Source organism: Poecilia reticulata, linkage group LG3 (genome assembly GCF_000633615.1).
Source record: "Poecilia reticulata strain Guanapo linkage group LG3, Guppy_female_1.0+MT, whole genome shotgun sequence".
Classification (NCBI taxonomy): domain Eukaryota; kingdom Metazoa; phylum Chordata; class Actinopteri; order Cyprinodontiformes; family Poeciliidae; genus Poecilia; species Poecilia reticulata.
In genome coordinates this window covers 14,961,059-14,985,342 of record NC_024333.1, presented here as the reverse complement: position 1 = coordinate 14,985,342, position 24,284 = coordinate 14,961,059, and the positions used below count along the sequence as shown (strand labels likewise).

At 40.0% G+C, this 24,284-nt stretch overlaps 1 protein-coding gene across 3 annotated transcripts in view; it reads left to right on the top strand.

Annotated features, from left to right (window-relative positions):
- arnt2 (aryl-hydrocarbon receptor nuclear translocator 2) overlaps nucleotides 1-18,138 on the top strand; it is a 165,462-nt gene extending 147,324 nt beyond the window's left edge. For all 3 annotated transcript variants that reach the window (XM_008405011.2, XM_008405010.2, XM_008405012.2), the window contains exons 17-19: nucleotides 13,816-13,966; nucleotides 15,294-15,439; nucleotides 15,511-18,138. In XM_008405011.2, the coding sequence (XP_008403233.1) occupies nucleotides 13,816-13,966; nucleotides 15,294-15,439; nucleotides 15,511-15,609 (396 nt within the window). In that variant the 3' untranslated portion in view covers nucleotides 15,610-18,138. The remainder of the gene's footprint in view (nucleotides 1-13,815; nucleotides 13,967-15,293; nucleotides 15,440-15,510) is intronic.
- The last annotated feature ends 6,146 nt before the right edge of the window (nucleotides 18,139-24,284 follow it).

Here is a 24,284-nt window from a genome sequence, read left to right as displayed (position 1 = left end):
ACTAACCGAAATGAAACTGGCAGAGATTGCTATCATTGACTACGTTCAACGCACTCACTTTACTTGTCCAATGAAAGGAGAAGGCATCAGGAAGTTAACTCCAGTATGACTCAGTGATGGATTACTCCGCGTTGGAGGAAGGCTCACCAATGCTCCAATAGCCGAAGCTGCCAAACACCCAGCAATTTTGCCTCGAAACCACCAGATTAGCAAACTTATCATATGGCATTTTCACAAACTCACAGGTCATTCTGGAGTTGAAAGRGTACTTGCTGAGATTAGACAATTCTTTTGGATTGTCAGAGGCCGCATAGCAGTGAAGCAAGTCCTAGCACAGTGTGTACCTTGCAAARGACAAAAGGCTCCACTCAGTACTCAGTGCATGGCTGACTTGCCCATTGATCGTGTGACTCCATGTAAGCCGCCTTTCACTCACGTCAGAATTGATTATTTTGGGCCCATTACCATCAAAAGAGGATGGAGTGAGGTGAAGAGATATGGCTGTCTATTCATTTGCCTAACTACCAGGGCCATCTACTTGGAGGTGGCGCACAGCTTGGACACAGAATCATTCATAAATGCTCTTCAGCGATTTATGGCTCATCGTGGGACGCCTCAACTGATACGCTCAGACAACGGGACGAACTTTGTTGGTGCCCGTCACAAATTACGGAAGGCTCTGGAAGGATGGAACCAGCAGAGTCAGTGGCCTCTTGGTTTGGTCACTGATGTCAACATCGGAGCTGATGGTCTGGTGTGATCAGTGCAAGTAAAGACTCATAGAGGCACATACACCCGTCCTATACAGAAGCTGTGTTTGCTAGAAGGAAATATGAATGAGTAGATTTATTTATTTTTCAGCTTGTGTGGGTTTTCTATACGTTACAGATGACTTTCACTCAATTTTATCACGATTACTGTAAAACTGGTAGTCACCACTTTAAGTTCAATTGTCAAAAAAGGTAGAGATTTCATTTGAAAAGTTTTTTTTTTTCATGACAAGGTTAGAATTAAATAGTTATCTAAGGTTGTTACGTTCACCAATTTTTTCCTGAGATGAACATCTGTAGAGTTCATCGGGGCCGGGATGTTGGATTCACTCCTCCCGTTCCTCTAGGGTGCTCTATACAACAACGGCTACCTTATGTTCTTCGTAACATCTGTCTTTATGTTGAATTCGTTAACCAGCGCACCTCTGTTGATTGGCATTAAGCATGCAAAATACCAAATGTATCCAAATGTTATATATGTAATATAAATTCAGACTTCTCAAAAAAACTATGTAGTTGCATTTTATTCAAGCTGCAGTATATAACTTGAATAAAAAAATATGTTTTCTCCACATTTGTTAAAGCTGTCAGCATGTCCTAACAGTTATGAGACATCTGTTATAAGACAGATAATCTGTGAAAACAATCAATCTCCTCCACCTCCTCCCTGAACTACTATTACTGGCTCAAGTAATGCAACATTCTGGCCAAAACAACTAATCAGAACCAGTAGGATCTGGTAGGATGCTCCTGTTGGCATCTCAAAGAGCATCCAGCTCTGCCTGTCTCAGTGGCAGCACGGCATTTACTTTTAGCTCGTTAAGGTAGCGATCACCTTAACGCTACCTTAACTTTGGCTGTTAGAGCCTTTGTTGGTTCTGCTGGTATAAATGGCTCAAAGTGATGTGGAGAAATGTCCAGGGTCCAGATTAGGTGTTTCGTTGTGTTCCGCTCCGGCTCTCGCACTGCGCTCTCCTTTCTTTTTTGTACAGGACAGGCGAGGCATCAGCACTCCAAGTAGCGAGGAAAGAACTGGCTGCAGGCATTATGAGGGCCAAAGCCGCATACGCCCAGAAAATTCAAGGTCACTTCACCACCAACGACCCTCGGCGCATGTGAAAGGGCATCAAGTGCATCACTAACCACAACATCAGGGGTTCACAATGTCCAATGGACCACTCATTGCCAGATGCACTCAACACGCCCACATCGAGGATCCCAACGCCTCCCTCAGCATCAGAGTAATTCCATCACCTGGTGACACACCTCTCTGTGTGACAACAGCAGATGTGAAGAAGTCCCTCCAGGAAATCAACCCCCGAAAGGCTGCAGGCCCCAACAACATCCCATGGCGAGTACTGAGGGATCGTGCACATCAGCTGTCTGCGGTGTTGACGGACATCTTCAACACCTCACTGTCATTTGTGCCCACCTGCTTGAAGTTGCTACTATGGTCCCTTTCCCCAAGTGCTCCACAGTGACGAGTCTGTGGCCTATAGCCTTAACATTGGTAGTCATGAAGTGCTTCGAGAGGCTAGTCATGAACCACTTCAAGAACTCCATCGACGTCACTGTGGACCCCCATCGGTTCTTGCCTATAGGAAGAACCGCTCCACTGCTGATGCCATTTCATCGGTGATCCACACAGCTCTCACCCTTCTGGAGAGCAGGAACTCCTACATCTGTCTGCTCTTCCTGGATTTCTCCTCAACATTCAACGCCATCAACACACAGACAGAAGTGCAGAAGCTCTCCTCTAGGATTGAGTTCCACACTAGGGAACTGGATTCTGGACTTTCTGACTAACAGACTACAGACTGTGAGGATCCACAACACCGTCTCATCCTCCATCACCCTCTGCACTGACTTGCCACAGGGCTGCGTGCTGAGCCCCCTCCTCTTCACTCTGCTGACGGATGACTGCTCGGCAAGACACCACAGCTGTCATTTAGTGAAATTTGCCGACGACACAGCAGTAGTGGGACGCATCACAAACAGTGATGGACTCATCACTATACCGAGAAGAGGTGGAACACCTGGTGCACTGGTGCAGAATGGGTCAGACTGCCGACCTGACTGCTGTCCAGAAGGCCATCATTGACACCCTCAAGCAAGAGGGTAAGACACAGAAAGAAATTTCTGAACAAATAGGCTGTTCCCAGAGTGCTGTATCAAGGCACCTCAGTGGGAAGTTTGTGGGAAGGAAAAAGTGCGGCAGAAAACGCAACGAGAAGAGGTGACCGGACCCTAAGGAAGATTGTGGAGAAGGACCGATTCCAGACCTTGGGGGACCTGCRGAAGCAGTGGACTGAGTCTGGAGTAGAAACATCCAGAGCCACTGTGCACAGGCGTGTGCAGGAAATGGGCTACAGGTCCTGCATTCCCCAGGTCAAGCCACTTTTGAACCAAAAACAGCGGCAGTAGCGCCTGACCTGGGCTACAGAGAGGCACCACTGGACTGTTGCTCAGTGGTCCAAAGTACTTTTTTCGGATGAAAGCAAATTTTGCATGTCATTCGGAAATCAAGGTGCCAGAGTCTGGAGGAAGACTGGGGAGAAGGAAATGCCAAAATGCCAGAAGTCCAGTGTCAAGTACCCACAGTCAGTGATGGTCTGGGGAGCCATGTCAGCTGCTGGTGTTGGTCCACTGTGTTTTATCAAGGGCAGGTCAATGCAGCAGCTATCAGGAGATTTTGGAGCTCTTCATGCTCCATCTGCTGAAAAGCTTTATGGAGATGAAGATTTAACTTTTTAACACAACCTGGTACCTGCTCACAGTGCCAAAACCACTGGTATTACTGACCATGGTGTTACTGTGCTCAGTTGGCCTGCCAACTCTCCTGACCTGAACCCTATAGAGAATCTGTGGGATATTGTGAAGAGAAAGCTGAGAGACCAAACACTCCGGATGAGCTTACGGCTGCTATCGAAGCATCCTGGGCCTCCATAACACCTCAGCAGTGCCACAGGCTGATTGCCTCCATGCCACGCTGCAGTGAAGGCTGCAAAAGGATTCCTGACCAAGTATTGAGTGCATAACTGAACATAATTATTTGAAGGTTGACTTTTTTGGTATTAAAACACATTTCTTTTATTGGTCGAATGAAATATGCTAATTTTTTGAGACAGGGATTTTGGGTTTTCATGAGGTCTATGCCAAAATCATCAGTATTAAAATATTTCAGTTGGTGTGCAATGAATCTAAAATATATGACAGTTTAATTTTTATCATTACATTATGGAAAATAATAAACTTTATCACATTATGCAAATTTTTTAGAAGGACCTGTAGATGTGTGCTTTTTGGTAACATACATTTTTTATTGATAAGCAATTTTAGAAAACATAAGGTAATTAATTTTCTAAAATTGTGGGGGACAACCTGTCGGTCAGGGGCCCTTGGAATTGACTTCACAGCCTGCAAATGCAGCTTATCTCTTCTTTCCTTCACACTGCACAGGTGCGCGGCAACAAATCCTAAGCAATATCATGTGGAACTATAACGCTCTGAGAGTGAATGGGGAAAGTTGCATGTTGTGGCGGAAAAATACCTTGGGGATGCAGCACGTCAAAATGCATCAACGAGTCTAATGACGTTGTAAAAATCAAACACTTGTCGGAGTTGGTCTAAATCAAGGTTCACTGCAGGAAAAGAAAAAAAAAGACATACAGAGCGACCAGACAGGAGGTATAGCAGCGCACAACTAACACCACTCACCTGGATTAGCATCACGGTCATAAAGCTAAACAAATAACTCAAAAAACAATTTAAGTCAACGAGCTAGCGGTGTAAAACTCTGGTTCTGCTCTTGCAGTTGGACTGCCGCAACACACTACTGGTAGTAATATTTCAGAGACGAAGCGCCGTTCAATCTCCACCGGCAATGAACTCTCACACTGAACGTCTGCTTAAAGCTGCAGCATGCAACTTAAGCAAACAAACAAAAAATATATTTTTGATATGTATTAAAGCTCAAAAGCTTTAATACATATCAAAAATATATTTTGAAAGACAAATAATCTCCTTTGCCTCCCCCCTGTGTTCTCAGATAATTTTGATTTAGTTGCTCAGGATTGTTTATTTTGATGCAACCTGTATTTGACTTTGAATGTTTCCTTTTGTCGAATACGATTATGTTTTTGTGTTAGCACTACTTTGTGAAACAGAAGATTACGTGCTTATAAAAGCAATAAAGTTGGAGCCTCCTTGCTTTTCGTTCTCAGTGTGTTCGGCCAGAGCAGGGCAGTGTGGCTTCCAGTTAAATTGATAATGTCTCCTGTCTCCTATGTATTTCATAAGTAAGTTAATACTTCTGCAAAGATGTATTCACAAGGTACAGATGATGAAGAGTCCAGAGATTCCCGTGGAAATAATAGGAGATCCGCTACTGAAGAACCAACACCTTTTTTACTTTACATTTTTTTATATAAGCAGTGTTGTAAGATTTATTTGACTCAGGGTACTGAGAACCTTAACGTTAAATATTATTTCACTACTAGCAGGTTTTTCAGTTGTCCTTTTGACTGAATAGCTGCTGTATTGTGCAAGTATTTTGCATGTTTTATGTCTAAATTAGGTTAATTTATTGGCAGATAATTTTTCCATTTTGCCAGATCACATAGTATTTATACGAAAAATTAACAGCCAATCCAGATGATCGGAATCCGCAGTAAAAAACCTGATCGGAGCATCCCTAGTAGTTGGAATACAAAAATCATTGTTAACTCACTTTGCAACATCTGGGCCATCTGCTTTTGTAGCGGCTAAAATCCTGTATTTTAGGCTATGGTTACTGTTCCTGGTAGGCGTTGGTTTTACGTCCGCTCAATTAAGATTTGTACTGCAGATCTTCACTTCGACTTGTAAAGTAATTCATTATCAGAACAATGTCCTGCCATTTTCCATATATTCATATAAATCTGGCATAAATCAAAATCAAGCACATTAGAAAACTGTTTGCCTCTTCCTATTAACACCTGAACAGAATCGCGATTGACGTTAAATATCCCCACTCCTTCAGACACACTCAGAACTTGAAATGAAATATGCCCCCTGGTGGCCATAAACACAAGAAAGGATAAATGGCTCCTCCTATACGCCAGCCCCTAATTGTGTGTGGCAGAAGGCATAGCAATTACCAAACTTAAATTAAAGGAGCCACAAATAAATATATATCCACATATAAAATATACATAAGAGGCAAATTAGGTTTACACATTCATTATCTCACTAATTTATCAGTTTGTAGCTTCACATAGACAAATTTTTGTTACAGGTCTTTCAAGAACGTTTTTGTTTGAAGGTGGACCACTCGCACCAGACCCTTTTTATCTGGAAAAGTTTTAATAACTTTCCCTAATATCCAAGACCCTCAACGTGTTGTAAAGTCCATAACTACAACTACATCTTCAGGGATGAAGTGCCTTTTCCTCTTTATCCATTTTTGTCGTTCTTGTGATAATGGTAGATATTCTCGAATCCAACTTTTCCAAAAAAGATCTGAAATGAATTGGATGTTTCCACCTTTTATCGTAAAGATCCTTTTTGTCGAAAAACCCTGGTGGGAGAGCTGGCTTTCCCTTTATGAGGAGCAAGTGGTTGGGTGTTAAAGCCTCAAGGTCATTGGGGTCCTCTGATAACTTTGTGATGTATTGCCTCACAATGAAATCCTTCATCATCCAACATTTGTTGATGGAGCACTGAGTGCAAAACCTTTCTGATCATTCGAATGAGGCACTCCCAAATCCCACCACAATGTGATCCAGGTAGTGGGTTAAAACTCCGTTTGATCCCTTTGTGTGCCATGGCCTTCTCAATTTTTCAATTGTTTAGAAAGACTAGACCTTCTCATAGCTCTCTTTCTGCTCCTATAAAATTGGAACAGTTATCTGATCTCATGTGTGAAACTAGCCCTCTTTGAGAGCTAGATCGCCGCAGTGCATTAATACATGAGTCAGTCTCTAACGAGTAAGCCACTTCAAGGTGCACGGCCCTCCATTTGTTATCCAAAATTTTCTTCTTACAGCTGAGAGGACATGATTTCTACCTCCATGACCAAGCTGTAAGTCAAAATGTCAGAGGATATGTGCCGGTCCTTTGCTAGAATACGAGGAAGTTTAATGTTTTCAGGGATGGCCGTTAACTCAGCCGGCCTTCAGTTTCAGCAGAACTCCTTCTAGCTTGATGAGCCAAGCAACTGCAGACTTCAATTTTTGCCAGTCTGAGAAGAATGCTATTAACTGAGAAGTTGCATTTGAGTTCATGATTGTAGCATTGATCAAGGGTGTCTGCTTTAGTTCTGGGTCCATTGGAGACTTGGGCAACTTATCTTCAGGTTCCCACAAAAATGTTGGACTTTCCATCCATTTTTGGTTCAAAAAGTCTGTCAACTTAAACCAGCAGGGTTTAAAGATGAAGGCACGTGTCTTTAGTGCTCAATGTCTGTGTTATCTCTGATGATTGTTACTCTATTAGCAACAAAAGTGTGAAACCTTCTGTCTTAAGTTTTTATATATTTTACTAATGTGCTGTCAGTCCAGAAGCAGGTCTTCTCCAATGGCAACTGAAGCTCTGACTGAAGCATGTTATTCAGTCTAACAGCCATAACAGCGGCTGTGAGCTCTAAACGTGGAATAGACACAGGTTTGAGTGGAGCTACTCTGTCTTTGCCAAACAAGAATGATACATGAACCCTCTTGTTGATGTTCTACATTCTGATATATGTAGCTGTAGCTGTACCATATGCACTAGCATCAGAGAAGTGGAGTAACTGGCATTAACGACTTCTCCAAACCCTTCAGGTTTGATGCATCTGCTGACTTGGAACTCAGCCAATTTTTCCAAGTCTGTCAGCCACTGGTTTTGCTGTTTTTGAAAAGTTAGAGGTATAGCCCCATTTTATCCTGCATAGCTTAAGAGCTATGCAGGATAAAATGCATAGCTCATACTTCCCAAGCTGAGCTATGCATTTTACTCAAGCTGCCTTTACAAGTAAAGGCAGCTTGAGAGTATGAGAGGTGCTAGGAATCCAAGCGGATCATAAATGGAGCTGATGGTTGACAACACACCTCTTTTAGCAGAAGGCTTTTCTTTGACTTTCAGTTTGAATTTAAAACTGTCTCACTGTCATTCAACTCACAAAGAGTCTGGGACTTGAGCTCTCCTGGGATACATTGGAGTACTTCTCAGCTGTTGCTAATCCATTGGGTTAGCAACAATGGATTGCTAACCCAATCCATAGCAGAGGAATTATGGCTAGTTCCTCTGCTGCAACTAGCCATAAGATCTTTGGTCATGGTAACTGCGTTTTCCTCTAATTACAGAGTTTTTAAGAGTTCATCCATGTAAAGTTTTTGTTGTACAACAAAAACTTTTTCTGCTGATGTTGTTGTACAACATCTGCTGAGAAGTTGGACTGATTATCCTCAGCAGTCTTTCTGATAGCATAGTAAGCACAGCTCGGTAAGGAAACTGCACCAAATAAGTGCAGTCTAATAGATTATCTAGATTACCTTGCACCAAGTAAGTGGTGCAAGGTAATCTAGAACAAGGTCTTGTTCTACCACATGCCACCACATGAAACATATAAAGTTCACATAATCCTCAGACACCTTAACATGATGGAACATGGATTTTCTGTTTGCCATTAATGCCACATGTTCGTGCCGAAACCTCACTAGAACCCCCAGCAATGAGCTAGTTAAATTTGGGCCCTGTTTTTGCAATGGTCTTGTTTCTCCAATGGCAACTGAAGCTCTGACTGAAGCATGTTATTCAGTCTAATGAATGAGGCACTCAAATCCCACCACAATGTGATCCAGATAGTGGGTTAAAACTCCATTTGATCCCTTTGTGTGCCATGGCCTTCTCAATTGTATAAAGGATTGTGACCCCTTTATACTCTGCTTTACAATCAAACACCACCCACAGCTTATGTTTTTGTGAATGGGGTTTTTACCACACCTTGCCCTTTGCTGTTGTCAAGCTGCTGATGTGAAACCCTTTCTGCATGTCCACTATTTATCACATTAGTCATAAAGTTTGTGTACGCTTTATGGAAACTTGTTCTTTTTGAATTTTCTTTTCAAACCAACAGAAACGTTTGGCATAAAGAGTTCTTCCTTTTTGAAAGGCAGTTTCAGTTCGTAATGACAATCTCTCCAGCTGTGCAGAGCATTCCATTATGTCTAAAATTTTTCGTTCCTCTTGATATTTCCTCTTGTTCTGTAAATGACTTCTCAATAAAGTCATAGTTGTACTGGCTGGTTAGAAGCTCCTCAATCCTGTCAACACTACAGTTGAAAGACTTCTTTGTTCTGTTGACATGAACTGAGGAGTAGCCACTTTCACCATCCCTGTAACCTTCTGCTAAGCCATTTATAACCCATCCTAACATTCTTCTGATTGCATAGGGTTCTTCCCCTGACTATTAACCACCTCCCAAGGTTCCATTAATTTAGATGCATTCGCGCCTAGAAGAAGGTCTACACCAGCATATATCAAGTTTGATCGTCTTCTCGGCGCTCCGCCAGGGGCCATGGCCGACCCCGGCGGGGCCGATCCGAGGACCTCACTAAACCATGCAATCGGTAGTAGCGACGGGCGGTGTGTACAAAGGGCAGGAACTTAATCAATGCGAGCTTGTCGAGGAAAATTAATGTCCTTTAAGTAAGACCATTTTGACAGCTCTTCCTCACCGATGATGTCGTCTGTGGAGACTGGCATTTCTTTTTGTGTAAACGCAATGGGAAGCTGATAGAAATAGTTTCCATTTTCTCTGAAATCTCCAGCCCTTTAATGATAGAAGTTGTCATCTGTTTACTATTTACCCATTGTCCAGAGATGAATCTGAGCCTTTCGACCTTGAATGTTGAGTTCATTAAGAAGTCTTTCAGAGCAGACTGAATCGGTGCTTCCTTTATACAGAAAGGCGTATGTTTTAAATTTCCCTCTGAACTCTACTCACACAGGCAGCATGGGAAGAATCCCTTCATGGTGGCCAGCCCCTGTATGACCACAGAGTAGTAGTTTTTGCTGCCTGATCCAACTCTTTCTGATGGATTATTTCCTTCTATCCAATGTGCAAAATGCTGGGATGTTTTTGGTTACAGTGTTTGCAAGTGATGCGCTTATCACAGTTCTTGTTTAAATGTCTTGTATCCAAGCTACCAAAACATAAGCCTTTGTCTTTTAGAAAGTATAGTGTTTCCCTGTGTAACCTCTTTCCTAACTGTCAACATTGTTCAAATCCTGTGTACAATACAGACAAGATAAATAATTTGATTTGTCGACAAATACTTCATTTTTGAGAGGAGGCATCTACAGTCATCGTTAACATGGGTGACAAAGCTGTTTCTTTTAAGCTGTGACTTTGAGGTTTGCTAGGTCTTGTGATTCCCCTAGCTGCTTGTAAATCTTGTATGTCTCCAAAAATGGATCTGAGATTATCCTAATCTCATGTTCAATAAAAGCAACAATATCTCTGAAATGTGCTCTTTGACTAGTTCTCTCAAAAATCTAATTTGCTTTTGTTCTACATTTTTCTGTCAGTTTAGAAAGAAACTGAGAAACAAAGATTCTCATGTTAGCTGGCATGCTTAACTCCCCCAAATACTGGAGTTCCTGCATTGCATTGCAGCGTTCACAAAGGAATAGTCCAGATGCTTTTAATGCTTTAGCATCTTCACCTTTAATGTTGGGCCTTTTCCATGACCTTTTGACCTTTTCCATGTAGGCTGCAGTAATATTAAATTCCATTGCCAAAATGTTCTTTGAGTTGTTGCTTTGCCACGTAGCTGCCTTCACATAGCTGCCTTCACAGTTACATGAAGGTAGCTACGTAAATCCCATCTCATCATTGGGGGGGTCAATAAACAGGGAAACTAAGATTCAAATGTCGCTTATATGAGTTTGATTCAGTGTCACTGATCTAATCTCTGCTACACCTTTACAAAAATGTATGGCTCTGATTAAAAACAAATTTTAATAAGTAACTCAACTTCATAAAATTCCTCATAAATATTGACTTATTGCAGTGGTTCTCAATACAAGTTATGTGTTATTCAAATTAGAACTTAAGTTCCTTTAAATTTTTATTTTTTAATTTGTTTTGTTTTGTTTTGTTTTGTTTTTCCATGTCCTGGATGGCTGAGAGAAAAAAATACATATATAGAAATTGAATATTTGGGAAGTATCATAACTTAAACTTAAAGGTCAGCTCCAGAGTTTTCTAGAAAAATATTCAGATTTTATTTTGTGGTTTTAAAGGCTCTATGTTGAAGATGGTAAGAAATAAAGGCATACTTTATTTTGTTTTACTTTCAGCTGCAATAGCCCCTCTGCTCTCAGCTTGCATACAGAACTGTTGGCTAGTAGTAATGGTCAACCCCTACAGTTTCAAACTCTTAATAAATTAAGAGTTGCTAAATATAATTGAAATATTGGTTACATTCGACAGAAAAAAAAACTAAGTCTATGAAAGCAATGTAGCAGTTTTGCTAGTTTTGATTTACAAGGCATAATTGGCAGTTTATCATGATTCAGCCAAAGTAATGAAATAACGAACTGCAGTCTGATTTTTATTATTATTGTGTTTCTTCCTATTAAGCAGTGACAGTAAATAAAAGGTGTTACATGTCTTTTGCTTTAAGTATTTACTTACTGGAGTTTTTTTTTGTTTGTTTGTGCTGCAGAGCCACATCAACAGCTAGTTCCTCACTTCAGTGGCTCTAAAGAGCCTGTGCCATTCAGCTCTGCTGTTGCTGCTCCTATACTTTGGACTGAACTAAACCTAACCCTTCTAACAATGGTTGGGGGAGGGGGGGCTAAAAATTATTGGTAACACTTTATTTGAAGGGGGGTGAATAAGACTGTCATGTCACTTTCATAAACATGACATAACACCTGTCATGAATAAGCCGTCATGAATATTTATGACTGTTGTCATAAAGTGTCATTCGGTAAATTATGACACTTAATACAAAGTTGACATTATTCAAAATGTCTTTGTTATGACAACTTGACATTAACCAAGAAATCATTACTGTTTAAACTTTACCTTTAATAACATAAAGTTACCTAATTTTTAAAGTGTAATCAACAATACTTTTATAACAAATTTATATCAGTAATGATTTCTTGGTTAATGTCAAGTTGTCATAACAAAGACATTTTTAATAATGTCAACTTTGTATTAAAAGTGTCATAATTTAGTGAATGACGCTTTATGACAACAGTCATAAATATTCATGAAGGCTTATTCATGTTCATGACAGGTGTTTATGACAGTGTAATGTCAGTCTTATTCACCCCCTTCAAATAAAGTATTACCAAATAATTTCTTACTTTTTTCTTGCATGAATGGAAGATTTACTTAGTTCTTTGTTTATATTTCCTTTTTATATTGATATTGTTTAAATGCAATGATTGCTTTCATGATTTCTTTGGGGGAGACGGGGGGAAGGGGGTACAATTCTAGACATTTCCAAGATTTGGGCTGGTCCGGTCCCCCACACCCCTTCGGATTTACGCCCATGCTTGTGCTATAATGGCCGATAGTTTCTAAGTTTATTTATTCGCAAATTGTAGATTATTTATAGAGAGTTCTCTTTAAGTTTTAAGCAGTCTTCAGTCTGCTATCAAAGTATTGGATTTGAATATGAACCTTTGTGTGCACACATAATTATAATAATCATTCAAAGACATCAGCGCTGACTCGCATACCCCAATGGTGCGTGGGCAGGCATTGATGACCTGCGTCCCAATGTCCGTTGCTACGAATCTCAGTGGCTCCAGTAGCTCGATCCATTCAGCTCCGTTCCCAGGGTCCAGTGTCGATCGCTCCTCCGTGGTTTTGGTTCCGACGCCAGGTGTCCAAATCACTCCTCCGCATGTCTGGTTTCTGATGCGGGGTGACGCCTGGTTCTTCTTCGGACCTGTAGCACATATTCCGACTCCTTGTTCCCCTTTGTCGTTGCGTTCACTTTGTCTGGCTGGCTCCAATACAGTGCGGCGATTACTTTACAGCTTCGTGGAACCAAAATGCAGCCGCATCGGTGTGGATCTTACAAACAAGGCAGTTTTCTACCTAAATGTAGGGCTAAAATAATATATTTTAGGCTACTGGTTCCTGTTCCTGGTAGACGTGCGCTCAATTAAGATTCATACTGCCGATCTTCACTTTAACTTATAATAAAGTAATTTATTACAAGTCAAATAAATGACTTTTAATCAAATGGTAAGACATGGAAAATGTCTTGCCATTTTCCATAGATCCATATGAATCCAGCATTAATCAAAACAGTTGAAAACTGTTTGCCTCTTCCCTTTAACAACAACTAAACAGAATCACGCTTGACCTTAAGTAACCCCACCCGCTTCAGACACTCAGAACTCAAAAGGAAATACACCCCATGGTGGCCATAAACACGGGAAAGGTTAAACGGCTCTTACGGCTTTCCTCCCGTGCAAGGCGATCAGCTGTCCTTGCTACATGCAATATTCCTCTCACTGCACATTTTCATGAAATCTCATAAAAATCACAACCGGGCTATAAAATATAGCTCTGCTCTCTCTTCTTTCGTCTCGGAAAGCCGGGTCTGTGGAAATGCGTTCACTCCGAAGTAGAGTGGAGCTGCTGAAGTAGAGCCCGTGGAAAAGGGGCAAAAGTATGAAGTATTAGGAGCTGTGAGAGGATTTCAATTTAGAATAAAACCAAAGTGAAAAATTATTTTATGCCACTAGGTGAATACCTTGTTTGCTAATGAAATGTTTTACTTTTGGAACAATTTTTTTGTTTAATTAAATGTGCTTTATTATTTCTTAGGCTTCTATGTTCACTTAATATACCCAGACAGTTTTGTTTGTTCCAATGATCACAAATTAAATCCATAAGTTTCCTCATCTTAGTGAGATTGTGGTACATTCCTGTTTATTCCAGGAATGCATAACAGGAATGTACCAACAGGAATTGTAAACTAAGTATGTGTTTTTTTAAATCATCTCTGACTTATAAATGGCCGTTTTAACCAGTTTTTCTGGTGTCCAGTCCAACAAATCCCAGTCCAGTCCGTTTGGTATCGGTTCTGGCCACAACTACCAGACTGACCCCGCCTCCTACAGTCCACTGTCATCCCCAGCAACATCCTCGCCCAGTGGAAATGCTTACTCAGGCCTGACAAACCGCAGCACAGCCTTTGGTAAGCTTTGCTCTCCGGTCACCTTACTGCTGTTTTTGGCACATCTGACAATGTAAACGTAATCCGACTAAATAGGGTTAGAAGCAAGGTAATAGACGATGTAACACATGAATACTAAACATCTGGTATGTTTCGGTATAGAAACATGTCCTTCGGGGTGAAGGGGTGGTGCAGGGGTAAAACACAACCTACGTTGTGAAGAACTTGGTCCTGTCACAGGTTCAAGTCCTGGCCTGGTGGCCTTGCCAGGCTGGGCATGCCTTCCTTATCTCTCATTACCCATTTTACTGTCTGACCACTCAATAAAACCTTTTAAAAAATAAACTTATCCTTTGGTTTTATACTTTAAAGTCTTCCATTTAAAAAAGATTAAGTTCTAACAACGATTGATTTCCTTTTTACATTTACCACCATTATGTCTTTATTAGTGTCACGTCAAAGCAAAATAAAAATCTACTGGCAACTGTATATTTATCTGCTAAATGGGGAGTACAGCTAATGGTAAAATGAAGGGTGGATAGAAAGGGATTTGGGGGCAGGGTGTTCCGGGCACATTTCTCTGAAACTGTAGAACTTAGAGGAGAATGGGAATTTGGGATGAGGGGAAACATGTTTTTATGTTCCCAGTAAGTCTAACACTTAGTGTCTTAGAGACTGCTTGCATTGTTTCATTAATTTAACAAATTTAACAAACAGCTTTTCCTAAAAAGCTGTATATGAACTAACTGCTTAAATTCTTTAATGATTTAATAAGACATTTATTAAAGCAAATCATTAAGCTTATGGCATTTTTATGGCATTCAAAGCAAAGTATATAATGTAAGAGGATTTATTTTTCTTATTTGCTATGACAGGTTATATCCACACACCATCGCACTGAAATTTTAAGATCCAAATTATTAATGACTAACAGTAGCACTTTATCTAACTGTATCACAGTTAGAAAGTTTATTGAAGACTGAAACCATGTGTGTCTAGTCAGATACAGTTGGGGAAAAAAATATATTTTTTTCTCTTTCTGAAGTAAAATCAAATCAATCTTCTCTTGTTTCAGCTCAGTTAGAATTACCACAATTATTTCTTGTCATAGATTTATTTACTAATAAATAAAACTCAGAGTCAGATGTTTGCATCCATTTCCTCTGTAGCAATGCCTTTTGGCTTCCTTCCCTAAAGGAATTTATTTATTAATGCTCTGTGACATTAATAAAAACATATCTGTTTTTATTAATGTCTGAGAATCAGAAAGAAAGATGCTAAAGAATTTCTAAATACTAAGTAGAATATAAAATAAGTTGTGAGCCAATAAATCTGTTGATGTTTCCAGATGTGTCAGGAGAAGGTGGTCAAAGTGGAGGCCAGTTCCAGGGTCGCCCCAGTGAGGTCTGGTCCCAGTGGCAGAACCAGCATCATTCCCAGCAGTCGGGGGAGCAGCACTCACACGCCAACCCCAGCCAGACAGAGGTCTTCCAGGTACAACCCAAAGCGCTCAGCAGTTGACCCCTGTTTGCAGACATGTGACCTGTGACCCCATGTCTCTGTAGGACATGCTGCCTATGGCTGGAGATCCCACCCAGGGGACAGCGAACTACAACATAGAGGATTTTGCGGATCTTGGCATGTTTCCACCCTTCTCTGAGTAAAGGTCGCCTCTACGACATATCGATGGACTTATGTTTGCTAATTCTAATTTCAATTTTTTTTTATAAGAGCAGCACTCGACCACCTAGAAAAATTTGTCATAGTAATTCATTACTCTTATCTCCATAAGACATTCATTACTGTCATCTCATAGCAAAATAATTCTCCATCTAGAAGGCCTGAAGAATGAACTGGTGGATGCCCTCACACTCTAGGGATTCTGCTTAATGGAGAGTCTTAGTTAGTCGAACCTTTCTCAGCTTGTGATTGGACATTGATGTTCAGGTCACTGCGTGTGTCCTCAGCATTCTGAAGGCATGCCTTCTAGCTAGAACAGTCGCATCTGTCAGAGCTCATCACCATCATTAAGACTGGATGAATGAGTACTTACTTTTAGTTTTCTTAAAGAACAAGAGGAATATGGAAAACTGTGTATTACCTCAAAATGTTCAACTCTTCCTACATGCTATGATTTTTACTTTCAAACTGTTCATCTAATCTAAAACATCAGGTTTTTTTTTTTGGGGGGGGGGTTATATTGCAATTGAGATCTAATACCCAAATAATTAGAATGTTTTTTGGGTATTAGATCCTGTTCCTGTTCATTGAATGTATCTATAATAAAACCTCTTCAATTTAGATTGTTTTAGTTCAGTACAAATCTTAAAAGGTAACAACAGATTCTTTGAAGCAAAATTAGGAATAATGTTGCAATTCTTTCATTCTCTGTTGAACTCCAAACTTCTACCTCCACCAAGGAACCCGCAAAACATTTTTTCAGTTATCGTCAGTATAAAGCTTTCTTAAGCTATTTAATTTTTGAATTAAATAAAGTTCACCTGAAGGAAGTCGTATCTTTATAGGCGAAGGATCAGAACAGATCTGCGATTTTTGTCAATTGTAATTGACAAATAGCAGGTTGCATAGCCTTCCATAAGAAACAAACTTAGTGCACCAAAAGGAATTTGGTTCACTATGTAAATATTTTATAAAATGTTGAAATGTTACATTAGAATTCTTTTTATATATCTTCACTTCAATTAGACGTCTGACAAGTAGCAGATCTCATAAGAAATGGATCACTGGGCAAGACGTTTTTGCGATTTTCTTTATAATGACAACATTGTGGGTCTTATGTATAGTTTTCAACGTCAAAAATGAATCTTTCCGCATCCATTTTGAAATACTATACCACCATTAGCTGTACTACAATACAACAATAAAGGAGCTAGCAATGCAGCACAGAAGAAAAGCAGCAACATAAAGTAGTTTTTGCCTTTATGTTTTACTGATTAGAGGCAGAACAGCTTTGAACAGATCGCTGCCTGGAGCATGAACCAGTCACAATCTCTCTGGGTTGGTTTAGGGAAAATAATGAGCATATGTTTAGATGCACATCAGACGCCTCAGCTGTTTGTTGCGTTATAAAGGCTTTAAAATTAAATAAAAATCAGCCAGGACAGTAAATCAGCAGGTAAAACTTTAAAGATCACTGGATCTTGGGCTAGTAAATCCCCATTGGTGCAGACTGACCAGTCAATCTGCAGATTCACCGTTTAGGTGTCAACGAACAATAATCAGTCATAAACTATACTCTTTAATGTCATGTAATAAAATTACATGGACTATGACGAAAGTGGGTGATAAATAGCACTAGATGGCATTTAATGCTTTTATGGCTACTGGGTATAAACCATTCTTTAGTCTTTTTGTCCTTGCTCTGCTGTCCTTGCTCTGCTGCTCCCGCAGCAATTGGAACAAACCTTGTCATTCTCTAATTCATCTCAAACTGTTATTCTCCTTTCACCTGGGATGAGTGACTGACTGTGCAAAGTCCAGTCACAATTATTTTGTATGTCCGTACCCAAAGCCCTTTGGGTTGGAAAATAAAATAAAAAAAGACTTGTGTTAGGATCACCGAGTGCAGAAAGCAGCAGGAGAAGACAATCCATTTCTGTTTCCCTGTAAACCTATGTAGTTATGTCCTGATTTTTAGAAAACACTTCATGCAACTATAGCAGGATTAAATGCATTTTAAAATGAAGAAATGTTAGTATACCATTGCTGAGTTACTGCTTAAAGTGCACTTCATGGCACTAACTGTTCATTACACCAGCCTGCTGCCCAGCAGTGTGCAGTATGTCTGTTTTCAGCTTTGACTGGTTGACTTTAATTCATTGTTGTATATTCAAACAAAAGTCTGAATAACAGCTTGCAGTGAAGTAATGTTTACATGACAAACTGCATGTCCTTGAAAAATGGAATAAACTTTAGACATCTTTTGCTAAGGATCTAAAATTATTATTTTTTCAATATTGTGATTTTTATGTCAACTCATCTTACATTCACAGAGTACATTTTTGTGCAAGTCTTAATGATATTGTGTATAATGTGAGTGTGTATTTAGTATGTGTTGGTTAGCTAGTAAACTGTACATTGACTCCTAGACCTGTTTAAACTGTGTAAACGTGACCCATTATTTTGTGTAAAACTGTGCTTGTGACAATAAATTCTTGATTTGGTATCTTCCATTAAAGGTTTATTTCATCGATATATATATTTTAACACAAAGACCTAACTTGTGGCAATTGTTTGCACAAACGGATACTAATATTAGGTCAACTTTTCCACAGCAGATTACAATGGAGTTATTTAGTGGTCCACTAAATAACCATTGTTATTTAGTGTCTAAACATCTGTTTAGATTCAGATGTTTGTGACCAATATGGCCCCATGCTTAGTTCGCGATACAAGGGGAGCAAACAACTCAAAAAGCCCAACCAACGGAACAATCAAATTTAAAAATGTATTACAAGAAGTCACTTGTACTGGTGACTATTAAATAAAGTTAAAAAAAAAAAAAAAAGTCCTCTTCTTTTTTATAAAATCCAAACGTTCCATAATTGTCCTTAAAAGAAAGTCACCAATTCGAGGCCATCAGTTGGGTTCCACTTATCGGGCTGCTCCAGGTGACGGTGATCTGCCCACAAGGCGCTCACTTGCTGATCCTCAGCTGACTTCTTCAACGCTCCTCTACCATTCCACTCTTTGGCGTACCACGCCCTTTTCAGTCTGACCCAGAGGCGCGGGCAGGTTCCCTTCTGCCCCGATCCTCTGCAATGAGCCATCGGCCCCACCTCTCGGCGCTCCGCGCTTGACGTGCGGATTTCTTCCTCCCCGATCCTCTACGCCATCTCTCGCTGGGTTACAGGATCAGTCTACACAGACACCTTTCTCCTTCCAGGCTCCTTTTATTCTGGCTTCAATCAGCCCCACCTGGGCGCATCGATTACAGAACGCACTCAGTGGGCTCTGCCTCCTTAAACTGCCGCTTTCAGCCCAGTGTGTTTGGGTTGTTAAAGGGAAAAACAAAACACAAAACAATCCAAACATGCAAAACGGACAATCAAATCAAAAATAAAATTAAAGAAATCACTATTTTCCACTGTGCAACATTTACATCTGAATCTAAACACCTCTGTGTGTGTGTGTGTGCGCGCGCATGTGCATAATAATGAATAAAATTTCTATGAAAATGAACAAATTAAAGAAACATGTTTGCTTTTCAAACATGTTTCAACAAATTATGCTAAAAAAATAAACTCATGAAACAGACCTGAACAAAAATGATGGCACCCCTGAAAATAAAAGGGACATGTTAAATCAAGGTGTGTCCACTAATTAGCATCACAAGTGTCTACATTCTTGTAATCTTTCAGTGAGCTCCATGTAGTCATTGTGCTGTTTGTGTACCACACTTAACATGGACCAGAGGAAGTGAAGGAAAGAGTTGTCTCAGGACAATAGAAAATTATAGATAAGCATGTTAAAGGTAAAAGTTATAAGACCATCTCGAAGCAGCTTGATGTTCTTGCGACAAGCTCAGACATGTAAGATTTGTGTGACTGTAGCCAACCTCCCTGGACGTAGCTGCAGAAATAAAATTGATGACAAAACAAAGAGATGGATAATACAAGCGATAACAAATGAGCCCAGAAAAACTTCTAAAGAGATTAAAGGTGAACTTGAAGCTCAAGGAACATCAGTGTCGGATCGCACAATCTGTCGTTGAGCCAAAGTGGACTTAATGAGAGACGACCATTATTGAAAACAATTGATGAAAAAGCCAGACTAGTTTTCCAAACTACATGACAAGCCACAAAGTTTCTAGGAATATGTCCTATGAACAGATGAGACAAAAAATTTAACTTCTTAGCAAGACACATCAGCTCTATGTTTGTAGATGGAAAAATTAAGCATATCAAGAAACAAACACTGTCCCTACCTTAAATCTGTGCAGGGTATAATGAAAACTCAAGACTATCGAGAGATTCTAGAAAGAAATGTGCTATCCAGTGTCGGAAAGCTTTGTCTCAGTCGTAGGTCATGCGTCTTGCAACAGGATAATGACCCCAAACACACAACTAAAAATGGTAGAAGTAACAAACTTTTCAGTATGTCAATGTTCTTCTTAGGCCTTCTAATGAGTCATCATTTGATATAGGTGCGTTAAACCAGGGAGAGAATTAAAACATGCAGGATGTCGGCCCTCCAGCATCGACTTTGGGCACCACTGGTATTTTGAAGAGGCTTTCTATGAGCCCTGACCTCTATAGAGCAGGGGTGCCGAACTCTAGTCCTCAAGGGCCGGTGTCCTGCAACTTTTAGTTGTGCCTCTGCTGCACTACACCTGAATAGAATAATCAGGTCATTAGCAAGGCTTTGGGGAACTTATGTACACAAGGAGGTAATTAGGCCATTTCATTCATTTGTACCCGTGGCACATCTAAAAACTGCAGGACATCGGCCCTTGAGGACAGGAGTATTATACCTGTGCTAAAGAGCATCTTTGGAAGGAGCTGAAACATGCCATCTGGAAAAGGCACCCTTTTTTTTTTAAACCTGAGACAAGTGGAGCAGTTTGCTCATGAAATACCTGCTGAGAGGAGCAGAAGTCTCATGAACAGTTATAGGAGTCATTTGATTGCAGCGATTTACTCAAAAGGTTGTGCAACAAAATAGTACCATCATTTTTGTTCAGGCCAGTTTCATTAGTTTATTTATTTTTTTATTCTGTTGAAGCATATTTAAAATGCAATGTTTGACTTTCCTTTGTTCATTTTCACAGACTGTTTATTCATTATTACCTTTGTCAGATTCAAGTTATTTCTGTGACCATTGTGATTTTTTTTTAATTAACGGAGGGGTACCAACAATTTTGTCCACGTGTGTATCTCAGAAAGAATTTTAATTGGTTAGGTCTGTTCCTCATAGCTTACATTACTTAGCACAAACCATACATCTAGACAAACTTTACATAGTACATGACATAATTTCAATTGAAGGAACAAATATAATGTATAAGAAATTTACAAACAGGTAACATAACTCACTTAGAAACTTTCTCTACTCCCACAAACCATACCATGCTTTAGTTTGATTTATTTATAAAGCACTTTAAAACAACCACAGCTGATACAAAGTACTCTACATTAAAACACAACATAACAATAACAAAATAAAAACTCTTACAGTTTAAAAACAAAAACATACAATTTAAAACTAGATCTTGCTGGAGTTTAAAGCCAAGTAAAATAGATTAACTTTAAGACGAACTTTAAAAGTGGACAGTGAAGGGCCCTCTCAGACCTGCAAAGGCAAGTCGTTCCATAACTTAGGACCAATGACAGAGAAGCCCTGTCCCCTCTGAGCTTCCTCCTGGATTTTGGTACCTCCAAGAGCAGCTGATCTGCGGACCTGAGAGACCGATAAGGTACGTAGGGGTGAAGAAGCTCAGAGTGGTAAGCCACTCTGAGCTTACCACTCTTATGTTTTATTTAAAAACAAACATAAGAATTTTAAAATGAATCCTAAAATATACAGGCAGCCAGTGAAGTGAGGCCAGGACAGGGGTCACATGTTCCCTCTTTCGAGTTCCTGTCAAAAGTCGTGCAGCAGCATTTTGAACCAACTGCAGACATGAGAGCAGCGACTGACTGACTCCCAGATAAAGTGAGTTAAAGTAATCCAATCGAGTTGAAATAAAAGCCTGGATCACTGTTTCAAAATGCTGCCTGGAAAGAAAAGATTTCACTGATGCCAGTCGCCTTAAATGATAAAAGCTGGACTAAACCACGGCTCTGATTTGGCTGTCCAGTTTAAAATCACTGTCCACCTTAAAGCCAAGATCTGTAATAACATGTTTAAAATATACCTCCAAGGGTCCCAGGTCAAGAGAGGAGGACTCACAGGAGCCACTGGGTCCAAACACAATCACCTCTGTTTTCCTTTCATTCAAATTTAAAAAGTTCGAGGCCAACCAAGCTTCAATATCACCTAGACATGCCAGGAGATGTTTGATAGAATGTACATCCTTCTGCTTCAGGGGCAAATAAATCTGACAGTCATCAGCATAACAATGAAATGAAATCCCATGTTTCCTAAGGATAAAACCCAGAGGCAGTAAATAAAAAGAGAATAGCAGTGGGCCCAGAATTGAGCCCTGCGGGACACCATAAGGCATTGACGCAGCAGATGATTCAGAGTCACTAATTTTCACTGAAATTGTTCTCTCCTCCAGGTAGGACCGGAACCATTTAAGAACAGTGCCATTAATACCAACAATGTGGTGTAATCGCAATATTAAAATGTCATGGTCTACTGTATCAAAGGCAGCAGTTAGGTCAAGTAAAATTAGAACAACATGGTTACCAGAATCACATGCAAGAAGGATATCATTAAAAACTCTTATTAAAGCAGATTCTGCACTATGAAGAGTTTTAAAACCTGACTGGAAAACCTCCAGAATGCCATTATCATCTAAAAACTGTTTCAGCTGACAGTACACAATTTTTTCTAAAACCTTAGAAAGAAAAGGCAGCTTCGAAATAGGCCGATAATTAGCCAGAATAGTATGATAAAGGCCAGGTTTTTTAAGCAGTGGCTGCACTACTGCATGTTTAAAACTAGCAGAGACCACACCTGAGGACAGACTGCTATTTATAATTGCAAGAACAGGCTGCCCTATGCTAGATAAAATATCTTTAAAAAATCGTGGAGGGACAGGATCACGTGGGGAACCTGATGGCTTAATGTGGCCAACCACGTCCTCTAAAAGTGAGACAGTCACAAGCTCAAACTGATTGAAAGCAGCAGAGCAAGGTATCGAAACAGAGGGGTCAGAGTCAAGAGCTGTGATAAGATCCCTCGCACTACGAACCTTTTCAATAAAGAAACGCAGAAAATTATCACACATGTCAGGAGAAGCTTCCAAACAAGCATTCTGTGGAATATTAAGCACAGAGTCAATGGTGTTAAATAAAACACGTGAGTTATGGCTGTTTGAGGAAATGATATTTGCCAAATGTTCCCTTTTAGCCTCTTGTTAAGGAAGAATTATTTATACAATTAAATTTAGCAAAAAAATCTGGCTCTGCTTCTTTCTGTTGATCCCGGGTACTCTCGCGTGGCTACGTGTGGGGACAGACAGTGGCGGAGCTAGACTTTTAAAGTTGGGGGGGTGGGCAAGGACTACCTCTGGGGGGGCAAAATTTTAAATGTGTGTGCATATATATATATAATTTTAAAAAATAACCAAACTGAATATTTGGTTATTTTTTAAGTCCCTCTGTCATTTGACATGTTATAATTAACTCCTTTGACTGGCGCACATGGAGACATGATAGACTTTACGCAAAGAGTTCATCACAGAGGAAACTAAAATCAATTAAATAAAAGATCCTTTCTGAATATTATCTCATGGACACTGAACAAAATGTGTCTTTCTGACTGGGAGCTGACAGCATGTTGAAGAGTTATGGACACCTTGGTTAGGAAGCTCTGCTTTGACAGGTAATTTGACAGGTAACAATATTTCGGGTCGGACCAGAATTATTTGCCTGATGGTGGTTCGGGCTTCTAATGAGTTTACATTTAATGAGTTTGGAGCACACAGAGAAAACCTAAAGAGAATGTGATCTACTTATTGTAGTTTAAGTAGAGGAATAACAGCTGACTGTTGACAGAGGAAAGAAATTAAAGTGCAGATCCGATAGGCAGAAACAAGCGCAGTGCGCTGGGCAAGAAATGCGCTTAAATGCTCCACCGTTACGCTCCAATTAATCACACATGAGATGACAAACGCCAAATATACAATATATAGTTACACTGCTTACGTTAATGGTGTTTTAAAAACAAAACCAGTAAAAACTTAACTGAGTTAATATGTCAGATTCCCTCCTCACCCTCGTTCGCTGGTTTCTGTCCAGAATGTGATCAAGCGCACAGCTGATACTTGGTGCGAGACATTTTCAACTTTACGCACAGAGAACATTGTGGAGCTCATTATTAATCATACTAAGAACAATATCTGTCAGAGAATCACCTCTGATCTGGACGCTTTAACGGACCAGCGGCTTTGGAGCGTCTAGCGCAGCTGATCCGTTTCGGCTGGTTTTTCTCCCGCTGAGGGATCAGGAAACGATCAGAGTTCTGTCGTCTTCTAAACACGTCATTTCGTGAAATGTTACCTGATTTCAAAAACGTTCCCGCAGAGAAATAATAAATGTTTTCTTTGACGGACAACAAAAAAACTCCAGCGCCACCTCTGCTCCAAACTACGAACATTGTCGGCCCCTCTTCGGTTTTTTTCTCTTTTTTGCGGAGGATCAATAAATAA